This window comes from Equus przewalskii, chromosome 14, assembly GCF_037783145.1.
Source record: "Equus przewalskii isolate Varuska chromosome 14, EquPr2, whole genome shotgun sequence".
Classification (NCBI taxonomy): domain Eukaryota; kingdom Metazoa; phylum Chordata; class Mammalia; order Perissodactyla; family Equidae; genus Equus; species Equus przewalskii.
This window is the reverse complement of record NC_091844.1, coordinates 9901415-9913675: the sequence shown is the minus strand read 5'-3', so window position 1 is coordinate 9913675 and position 12261 is coordinate 9901415. Positions and strand designations below refer to the sequence as shown.

At 35.7% G+C, this 12261-nt stretch overlaps 1 protein-coding gene across 15 annotated transcripts in view; it reads right to left on the bottom strand.

Moving 5' to 3' along the window:
- Nucleotides 1–12261, bottom strand: part of REV1 (REV1 DNA directed polymerase) — a 92291-nt gene that overhangs the window by 37932 nt on the left and 42098 nt on the right. For all 15 annotated transcript variants that reach the window (XM_070571988.1, XM_070571991.1, XM_070571997.1 and 12 more), the window contains 2 exons: nucleotides 9072–9240; nucleotides 1975–2127 (listed from right to left, as the gene is read on the bottom strand). In XM_070571988.1, the coding sequence (XP_070428089.1) occupies nucleotides 1975–2127; nucleotides 9072–9240 (322 nt within the window). The remainder of the gene's footprint in view (nucleotides 1–1974; nucleotides 2128–9071; nucleotides 9241–12261) is intronic.

Genomic DNA, 12261 nt, shown 5'->3' with positions numbered 1-12261 from the left:
AAATGAGGGAACGCCCTATTAACAAAGGAAATAACATTCATTTCTAAGAAAAGCATATTTAGATGCCAGGGAGGTTCAAGGCAATGGGACGAGGTTTCCTGACGACAGGTATTTAAATGCAGGACCTATGACAAATGGTACGCTAAATTCACAGCCTTGGCTCCTCTAGATGTCTGCTTGGTAATGCTCTGTAAAAGACAAAATTCATTTGCATTCACAAGAATCATCTAAGTAACAAAAACCTGAATTAGGGAACAGTAATTCATTCTTCTCAGGAACATCCACAGCATTAATCCAATTACAGTTCAGCCTCCAGATGAGGGTGTCAGACATAGTACCCAGGCAAAGGTGAGACTACCACAGTATGATCAGGTTTAACCTATAGTCTCTCATCCTAGCATCAACACAGCATAACAGTAACGACAGTGTGAACACACAGAAAAGTCACACGAGTCAGATGCAAAACGTTACCACCCATTTCTGGGTGGGCCCTGGCTCTGGCTGACCATCTCATGGAATATGACAGCCAACTCTGAGTAGGTCCAGTTCTCACGGATGATCACACCAGCGAAAGGAAAAAAGAAGACAACTGGAAATGATTAAAAGAGGAAAGAAAGAAAACCTAATTTGTTACATGTCAGAGAAAGTCTCTCCCCTGAGATAAAGAGAAAGAAAGTGAGCAAAAAGTCACATAAGAGAATTTCAAAGAAATTTATAAAACGTATTGAACATACCAAAAAATAGTCACAGAAAGCAACAAAAGCGAAGTCAGAAAAGTCTTAAATCTAGTTTTCTGTGTCAGAAATATTAAGATTCTTTATATGTGAACTAGCAACATATGCAACAGAAGGGCATAAAGTGGCAAGAAAATACACCACTAGTATACATTCTTTCTGAACTACAGTTTTTCAGCCTAGAAAAATGAATATTTACAAAGCAGCTGTACTGGATATATACCACTGGTACATATACATTTATTTGCCAAATAATTTTTAGCGTAAATGTATTAAGAAGTAAAATCTAATAGGTAAATTCTCTATAAAATTGACACAAAGAATTTCAAAAAACACATATCTATTTTCTACTTTTATTAGTGTAGATTAAGAAAAATATATGAAACAGTGTATTGAAAAAGGTTTTCTGATATTACTTGTCATACACCTTGACAGTACTAAAAATATTAAAAGTTTAGGTGACATAAAAAAAATTTGAATACCATGCTTCTAAGTGTATACAAGTTAAATGACAACAAAAATTACATACAGAAGGTAGTGATATCGGATCCTCCCAGGTTAATTAGACTGCTGGTCTTTTGGAAAAAATATATCCAATTCCCAAAGCAAGCAACTGAATAAATAAGTACAAAGCTAATGATAATGAACCACCTGATATACAAGGCAACACACCAATTAACTGTGAAACCAATTTACCCAGAATTATTGCAACTAAAGCTTAAATCAATATATTTTTTTAAATCAGCTACATGGAATAAAGTCTAGATTTACCTCTAACTCTGTAACATTGAGGGTCACCAACTAAATTTTCATTGATACAAGATATTTAGAATTGTCATAAACTTGGAATTTTTCAAAAATAACCTAGAAATATTAACATTTTCATTAACTGTCTTTCTACGCATAGCATACAACAAAAGCATAGCTGGTGTATAGTTCAGTTTTTGAGAAAGCAATATTCTACAGCAAATTACTTTCAGAAATGTTCACTTCTAATGATTTAAGATCCATTAGTTTAACGTGAGATTCTAAAATGACGGGAAAAGCTTCCTTGTTTACACTTTATTTATGGAACTTTCATGATAAAAATAATTTTTAGGTAAGACATGCACACACATACTTCAAATGTTTAATATGATGAATGACCAGATTTTATAGCTGCTTTTCTCTTCAGCAGAGCACAGGCCACACCCACTGCTAAAAACCAGCTTTGTAGTGTTCTCAATCTAGACAAACTTACACCCTGTTGTTGAGCTGTTTGGTTATATTGCTTGGACCTGGCACAGGATCCTCAGGTTTGCATACAGGAGTGAAGCTGAGACCTTTCTGCACATTGGACTGCTTGGTGTAAAGCTGATATGGAATATAGGACAGGAGGCGTCCAGCTTTGATGCTGAAACAAAAAAGTAACACCAATTTAAGAGTTCAATACTTGGGGAAACTGAGAGCTCCACGAAAAATCAATGTTCTTAACAATCAGAGTATTTCACCAACAATAAGCCACCTGTTTTCCTAGTTTATTCCTTCTCTCTCTGTATCACTGACCTTAATATTATCTTACTTAAAAACTTAAGAATTTAAGACATTCCACCCATGAAAAGACACACGTCTGAAATCTTAAAAATTAGTGGCCAACAATCTTACATGAGAAAAAAAGAAAAATCACAAGAGTAAGATGAGAAAAAGTGCAAGCAGAGCTGGACTAGTCACTATTTTAATCTTCATATTTAATATTTACCATAATTCCCCCCAAACAATTCACATAGAATCATCAAGACTTTTTCAAATCCCATCTCGAATATTAAGTTTTTCCAGAATAAGTAAGCCAGATGAGGATTCCCAATTTCCATAATTCACAGTATGTCTATTAAATGCAAAATATTGTAAAACAAAAAAAGATAGAACAAAATAAAGAATCTCAACTTTAAGAGGAACAAATAATTTATACTATTTTTACGTGTAAAAGTGACAGATAAAGCCACTTGAGGATCTGAACTCTAAGAGGGCAGAAGCTATCACATATACCCTCTTCCAAATGTCCACCACATACAAACGTCACCAGTAAAAGCCAGGGAATACCAGTATTATAACACGTGGTGGGTGGTGGTACCAGCACATTAACTAACATTCCCAAACACCTATTTCCTTTTGTACTTGAGAACTAAAACTAATTTGATTAAGCAGTCTTAAACCTATTTTTGTCTTCTAATGAACTGAGTTCTATACGGTTAACTGTATCTTTAAAAATAACATTTTCAATTCAAATTTAAAAATAGCCAACCAACATACTTATGCTAACATTAAATTTTAAAAAATACTTCTTAAGTATCAGGAAATATTTCTAAACACATTTCTGGCTTTAAACCTAAAATATTTACTAAGGAAGTCATTCTTTATTTAGGAAAAAATTAATAAAAAAGAGACTAAAGATACTTTTCCTATTATCTCATAAATCCAAGAGTTTTGACATTTTTCTTTTCTCAAAGGGCATTCCAGAAAACTTTTTTTAAAAAATAACAAACATGCAAGAAATAACTGAATTGGCACAAAAAAAAACAATTAAAATACTGAGTCAGCAACTGTGAATATAGGAAAGCATACTAATGATATATTATAAAATGGAACTATATAACGTTACAGACTATGTCCTTTATGTAATATCAATACATATTTAGTAATCCTACCTAAACTATCTTAAACTATACCCAAACCCTAAAACCACTAAATTATGATGGTAAAGAACATACTGGTGACAACATTTCAATTTTCATTTACCTAGATTTATCATCACGCTAAAAGTTAGTCTTAATATTATAGATTACATTCAAATACTAGATTCAAAGTCCTAAAATTAGACCATTTATTAATTTACTTTATTCTTTATCAAACTAACTTTTCTCCCTTTAACAGATCATTTCAACTGCCTGACTACAGATCTCTTTTACCCTTTTCATCATATATAGCTGTAACTAAGGGATAAATAGAGAGCGAAACTATGCCCACCATGCCAGCTACACATCTGAAGTGAGACCAAAGTGCAATGAACATGGGAAAGGCCCTACTATGCCTGCTTCTCCTGCCCTACCAACAGCACGCCCGTGTGACACAGACTCTAAAGGTGCTCTCTATGCTATGACTATGGTCAACACTGATCATACACAAGAGCCTAAGATCTTGTCCAAATCCTAACAAGAGCCACATTACCCAGCAGAATTTTTAGGCTTATATAACTAAGTCCATGGAGATTGATATAAAATAAGAGAGCCAACTTATTAAATGCTGCAGGTCTCAAATCAGACATCCTCAGAGATACTTAGTAAAAGGAATTAAAGCCCAATGCACTATAGTAATGTTAGACAAAAAATTCTTTTAATTTGAAGCCCAAACCACTATACACCAGTTGTACACTCCTAATTATCCCTGCTTATCCATTTATCTTCTAAAGATGTACAGATAGAAACATTATCTGAAAGTATATTTTTAAAAGATCTTCTTTTTAAAAATTCTCTCAGGGATTAATTTCTAAAATTTTCTAATTTTGTTGCTCATCCTAAGCACAAAGGAACTGTATCTACATTTTTACTACTCTTCCTAGGAAAAAAAGAGCCAAATATCAAAATCTAAGTTTCAAAACAAACACAAGCTTCACTTTACCAAAAGATGGTTTCTTTTTCTACTTAGCTTTCCATGAACACTGAAAATATATTCAGACACATATTCTTTACAAGTGAAATATTCGTCTACTTCGGGGAGTCTTAATTCTTGCTTTGTCCTCTAGCTCCAGTAATCTCTAAAACAAAACTTTGTATCTAACACTTCTCTAAATCATTTCCTATTTCTATTAGCTGATAATGAATTTACACTGATAGTTCTAAACAGATTCTGGGAAATTTTACAAAAATTAAGATAAAACAAAATCACTACATTAACATCTATTCCAAATGTTTTATTACAGCTTGTAGTAACAGCACTTTCTTTGTATGAAACAATTCTGCACATCGAATCTTTTTTATGGTTCCAGTTAATGTCCCTGTCATTCTCTATTAGAAAAACAGCATCTAACTCTTGTATACCCATCTGCTTATCCATTCAGGTATCTACCTTCTTCCTTATTCAAAAGTGGACTTAAAGGGCCGGCCCCGTGGCCGAGTAGTTAAGTTCGCGCACTCCACTTCAGTGGCCCAGGGTTTCGAGGGTTTGGATCCCGGGCACGGACATGGCACCCCTTGCCAGGCCATGCTGAGGTGGCGTCCCACATAGCACAACCAGAGTCACTCACAACTAGAATATACAACTATGTACTGGGGGACTTTGGGGAGAAAGAAAAAAAAAAGATTGGCAACAGTTGTTAGCTCAGGTGCCAATCTTTTAAAAAAAAAAAAGTGGACTTAAGGCCAGAAAGGATCTAACTATGTGCTAAGGAAAAAGTGGGCTGTTTTGCCTATTATTCTGCCATTAAGCAAAAATCATCCTTCTGCATTCAATTAAAATTCCCTTTGCCCACCTCCATGACCTAACCTTTCCAAGCACTCACCAAAACACCATGAGCTCAGAAAAGGAAACAAATGGGTATGAAAATATGTAGATGACTTCTTGCCCTTTCGCCCACAAGGTCCAGACTGCCTTTTACTACAGATTCTGAGAGTTAAGCTATTCATTCTTTAGCTCCTGAAGACCAAGAATATATTTTCTAATAAAACATTACCTACAACAAGTCATTGGGGGGTACTCTGAAATGTGTTGGTTAGTCAGCCAAGTAAAAACAATTTTAGAATTATTCTGCAGTGCTATGAGAGAAAAATGTAAATGACACCAAGATTTTTTTTAAAAAAGCCAAATCTATACCAGGAACTAGAGTTATGCACATTTTTTATGAAAAATAAATTGAGGCAAGACACAAAAACACAAGGGAAATGAAAAAATCATGCGATAAACTTGGAATCACGTTTAAACAAGTTGAATAAGCACTCTAATATTTAACATTGACTACAATTAGAAACAAAGTTTGAGCCCATATGAAGTACAATACTCTGAAGAGTATCTTAAGTATTAGACAAATGTGCTAACATATAGTTTGAGAGCTTAAAAAGAAAGGACAAACTCTGGGAATCAGTCACTCCCACCAGAGGAGCCCAGTGCATTGGCATAACTGGAACAGTAAACCACTATCACCCCTTAACCCCAGCAGACCCACGTGAGAACCTAACCGTAGGAGGCAGGTCCCCATGCCACAGAAGACAGCACAAAACGAACAAAACAAAAACAAAATCATAGTCACTTAGCACAATGTTTTTAAACTGCGCTCCATGGTACTCCTCAGGCATGAGGCAGCACCGGGGTGAATCAGCAGCTTCTCGTTAACTATACTACACCTCAAATTTCAATGTAAAATTGTCTGAAGAAAGGATTATGGCAAAAACTTGACAATTGCTAACTTGTAATATACCATACACAAGTATAGGATTTACAAGTCAAAGCTTTCAGTAAAATAATGCCATACCTTAAACTCATGCACACAAGGCTTCTCATTAAAGGACTCCCAGAAGCCACGGCCCTACAATCATGCCTACATTAACTCAGGCTGAATGGCACATACACAGACACCCGGGAATTCTAATCAAAGCAAAGCAATCACCCCACACAACTTACAAGACGTAGCTGCTTTTTAAACTTCTCAACTAAAAACAGGAAAACTAATTATAGGAGAGAAAATCATGTATCATCCATTAAATAGCTAATATAATGTTTGAAATTTTAAATATAATAAAATCTCATTAAAACACTGCTGAGAAGAAGAGATTAGCAAGACTGGGATGAGAGTGTGAAAGAAAACAGCACCATGATTTAACCAAAAGGATTCCACGCTCTGAAAGAGTAGACACTGGGTATTTATTTTAATATATAAAATATTTATATATTAAATTTTATATTTATTATATATATGTTTATATATTAAAATAAATGCCCAGACTGATCCATTTCCACATGGACCAATTCATCTATAGCAACCTTAATTAAGTGGCAAAGTGGACACAAACAGGAGTCAGAAAATCTGGATTCTGAACCTTGCTGTTCTTGAGCAAATCTGTTAACCTTATGAGGGCCTGCCTTTCATATATAAAATGAAGCAAACAGGTCATACAATCATGATGTCCAAAGTCACTTTAGTTATCTAAAAACAGGTGATTAAGCCTGACTTCAAAGTAAAATAAAATCCATTAAGGTGAGTTTTAAAACTTCTAACTGCCTCAGTTGCTTTTCCTCTTATATTATCTCACTAGTTGCACTAAGGGCAAGAAGGAAGAGCAGCTGTAAAGAAAACAACTGTAACAAAAACTATTCTTTTCTAAGCAAATCAAGTCCCACCCAGGAAGAGCCCTTTTCATCCCCCCACTTTCCTGCTATCCATGGATCTCCCCTATTCCCTCCAAAGCCACACACACACACACCCAGTTCAAAATCCTAGCCCTAGCACAATGATAGCACTGTCTGTATATGACAACACATAGCTAACTCTGGAATGATACTAACTTCTTATACTGAAAACTTGACAATTCCTTTTCAAGTAGAGACACAGCTAAAAGCCATGTTCATTGATCCCATATAATGAATGGACAGTGGGTAGGTCATGAGAACACAGCAGAAGGAATCAGTGAGATGTTTCAGGGAGGAGCCTTCAACTTAATCCCCCAAGGTTTAAAACACTCAATCTGGGGGCCAGCCCGGTGGCGCAGCAGTTAAATTTGCACATTCCGCTTCTCGGCGGGCTGGGATTCGCCTGTTCAGATCCTGGGTGTGGACATGGCACCGCTTGGCAAAAGCCATGCTGTGGTAGGCGTCCCACATACAAAGTAGAGGAAGATGGGCATGGATGTTAGCTCAGGGCCAGTCTTCCTCAGCAAAAAGAGGAGGATTGGCAGTAGTTAGTTCAGGGCTAATCTTCCTCAAAAAAAAAAAAAAACCTCAATCTGTAAGATACATTTAGCTTTCTGGAAGCCAAATGCACTTCTGACCCTTTGGAATTTATTTTCTAATACTTGCTAATGTTTATAGACTAAAAATAAAACAACAACATTAACTTCTTACACATTATGGCTGTAGGATGTGCCAGGCATTGTACTAGGTAGTTTGCACAAATTACTTCTAGTTCTCATACAATCATAGCAGGTAGTTACCAGCCTTCTTTTACGAATGAGGAAATGCAGTTCAGAATGACTGTATAACTGTTCCCAAAGGCAGAGAAGATTACAGGGACACTGAACTCCGCAGTTTGGATGTGATACCAGGTACATCTCCCAAGCATCGCCTTTCTCACTGCTATATGGTGCCTCGCACTGAATCTATGCTGCTGTATCTGCTATACAAAGGAAGTGAGCAATACTAAATCTGATGAATAAATCAGTGGAGGGTGTCAGAATTAACGAAATTTAGGACTGGAAAAAAAAGCTTGGCAAGTAACTAAAAAAATAATTTCCAGTTTCATTAGCACTCCATTATACAATATGACTATTCTCTTACACACTGATTACAATTTATTCATACATAAAATCATGATTTTAATATTTTTACTTTTAACTTGCATAAATATAGCAATCACTCATATGTATTATACACCATTTCAAAATGTAACTCACTTAAGTTATGGCTCATCACCAAGGTTCCAGATGACACATTTAAACCTACAAGTTAATATGAATGGTCACCATTCATTTACAATATACCAATTCCAAACCAACAGCAAAGGAACCACAATTTAATAACTAAAAACTAGGTGTTAATAATACTGCAAACTGCTCTTCCTCCTTGTCCTCACTTGTAGTACTCCAGGTGCACATTACCCTGAGCTTCTTTTTCCCTTAGCACATGTCAACTTTTAACATATAATTTACTCATATATTAAGTGTATTGTTTATTACCTGTTTCCCCCAATAAAATGTAAGTTCTAAGAGGTAGGAGCGGGATCTTTGTTTTACCCATTGCTATTTCCCAAGGACACAAAACACTTCCCAGCCCCTAACAGGTGCATAAACATTTGTTGAATGAACAAGAAGCTTGGTCAACCCTCTCCCATCACTGCTTCCTGCTGCTTACTTGAGTCATCTTCCCTAATTCTCGGCAGCTGAGGTTGCAAGAACACTAGTGTACTACTTTTAATAGGATGTCAAATCCTAGGCACCTGAATTATCAGTGTGCGATTAAAGAGTAGTGTTGTTTAGGACAGTAATTACTTTTCACCCTTAAGTTAAGAGGCACTGTAAGTTAGATAAGTGTTTATAATAGAAATAAAAAGTATTTCAACTTTTAAAACTTACTAATTTAATTAAAAATTAAACTTACCTTTCCACAATCCATTCTGGTCGAATTACCTTTTCCCCCTTTAATTCTTTAATTTTGGCATTAGGAAGATTTGTGGCGATAATGTGTGTTGTTTTGGATCTGGAATAATACACGTGGTATTGGCCTCCATGCAACATCATTAGCTTTCTCAATTCCTCAGCAGAAGGATCTGTAAAATTAGTATTAAAATACATTAAGAGTTTTATATATAACAAAATAGAGCCCTAGCTGAATAATGCCTTAAACAGGACAATTTAAAGATGTATTATTGGTTCACTTTTTCCACGGCTGTGTTGCCAGTAAACAAGGTTCCAAGGTAAAACTCAAAGTGATGAAGCTGTTTGTCTTAGTACATCCTTCTCCCCTGGCTGCTAGAGACAGCCAACCACACAAAAACGTCTACTGCTAAGAGATGCCTAGAAGAGGAAACAGGGACCTCAAGTAATGAATTAAATACTAATAAGAGAGCAAATATTTTTCAACTTTGACCACATTTAGATATATGACCTTGATACTGGTATCTTATGTTAGAAAAAACTAACAAACATATACTCGTTTATTGATCAGTTTACAGAGACTCCAGTTAATCCTACAGCTCCCTTCGAGTAATACAGTATTAGTAATACAGCATTAGATAAACTGCTCAGACTTACTATAAGCAGACTTACCACAGGGCTTATTAACAGATGTTACCTCTACGAAGCCTGATTTTACTTTTTATTTAAGAAAATATAAGAAAGGGTAAAGTAATCTCAGTTTCCTAATATGAACTTGTACCAAAGACAAAAAATAAAGTTCACCAATACCAAAAAGAAACACTGCAGACCAAGAATCATTTTTTCACTTTTGTATCAAATTATTTTTTCTTAAACTATAAAAATATCTTAAACAAGAATCAATGTGGTTTTTGCTTTCCCCTAAAAAGAAATGTCTGACTCACTCAAGTTATGCCATGATCAGCATTACTAGCATCACATTAAAATAATTATTTTCAATAGCTTTTCTATTCTTTCACCTGTTATCCAAAGGAAAGCTCTAAATCACACCTCCCCTAGCAGCAGTTGCACCCTGGGGGGAAGCGGGTCACAGGAGGCTGATGTATCTACTTTGTTATTCAAGCAACAGCTTTTCCTTAAGCCCAGGCAACACAGGTCCAAGTATTTAAGTAAACACTTTCTAACTAGGTGAGTTTAAGTCTTTAGAAGAAGGAAAAAAACCTAACAAAGCACATATAGATATGCCAGGTTTGACTAATTCTTGGTAAATTCTCATAGGGTAGAATTCATATAAAGCAACTCGTTGCACATACCACCACCGCCCAATAGAAATATTATGCGAACCACAAAGGCAAGCCACATACATAATTTAAAATTTTCTAGTAATCTCATTAAAAATAATGAAAAGGTGAAATTAATTTTAGTAACATTTATTTAATCCAACAAATCCAAAATATCATTTCAACATGTTATCAATACAAAAAATTGGGATATTTCATATTCTTTTGTTCATACTACATCTCCAGACTCCAGTGTGTACTTGACATTTAAACACATCTCACTTTAGCCACATTTCAAGTGCTTAACACATGTGGATAGTGGCTACCAAAGCGAACAGTGCAGTAGAAAGAGAAATGAAAACAACTTTTAAATAAAATTAATTCAAAAGTCATAATAGAAGGTTTTCAGGGGTTAGGGATCACAAAAATTAAACTAAAGGATCACAATGATTTAATGTAAAATAGCGGAAATTAAACAGCCAGTCAGGAATCTATAAAAATTTACTTTCTTTTCCTAGGATTAAAGAATTTGGCTGACCTTATAAAAAAACAATGGAAGTACCAAAGAAAAGGACAATAAAATGCAATATACCGACAAATACCAAATCCAATAAAAAGCACAGAAGTGTAAAAAATTTTTTACAGGTTAATCTACAACTTTCCTAAACCAATTCTAAATGTATTAAATGATTTAAACAGAAAACAGCAGACTGTCAGGAACAGATTACCTTTGCATACACACACTCTCCCCTCTTAGTTGCTCTTTAAAATCTAATTACTGTGGGGCTGGCCTGGTGGCGGAGGGATTAAGTTCACACGCTCCGCTTTGGCGGCCTGGGGCTCATGGGTTCAGATTCCAGGAGCGCCCCTCACACAGCTCAGCAAGCCATGTGTTAGCTTAGGGCCAATCTTCCTCCCCTCTCCCCTAAAAAAAAATCTAATTACTGTGGAAATTTGGAACTGGAAAACCTGGCGAGTTCATTGTCCTTCTACTGGATCAAGTTAAGGGGGCTCCCTGAAGTTCAATTCTGAAAACTCTCGTATATTCTTCAGTGTGAAGTAGACCTTGAAAACCAATCTAGTTAAAAGGTAAGATAGACTATGGCGTCAGACCAACCTGGGTTTAATCTTGGCTTTAATGCTCTTTACTGTGTAACTTGGGAGAAGCACTTAACTCCTTTAAGCTTCTCCTCTCTTTACAAATAAACAAATAAGGCTGTAATGAAGAAATAAGTCTGGCACATAAGCACTCAATACAAAAACCGTTTTTATAAACTATGATGACATCAGAACTCCTTTCAAGTAATATATATGACTTGAGGCTCCTGCCATAGACCCTACAAGAAATGGTGGATGAAGACAAGACATATGCTGACACATGGTTACCCTAACTTTCAAACAAAAACAACAGCCAAAAGTGCACTATGGACAGCAGCCAGGAACCACCCCATCAGCAACCAGCCTGGCATGCATGGTGGCTGCTGGCTGCCCTCATTTTGATTGTTTCTTGAAATTTCAAAAACAGTCTTTCTTTCTGGCTCCATTTCTTCAGCAGCACAGCATACTTCTACATTACAAGTTCAAAAGAATAGAAACAATAGCTCTGAAGTTTTACATAAATTCATTCTTGTATTTAACACTCTTCTTTAATTCAGCAGATGTGGGCTAATTAGAAAAATGTGTGGGAGATAGTATCCAACACCATGAAATCTGTATGATGCTAAGCTTTGTGTGACACACACAAAGGACCCCATCCCTGCAATCTACATAAAATTAACACCAGCTAATTTTTACAGTTGATTCTTTAGAGTACTGGCAACAAGCTGAAATTATCTTGTCTATTTGTTTACTAGTTTACTGTCAGATTTCCCCCCCAGAACATGTGCATGAGAGCAGGAACCTGGTCTACCTTAT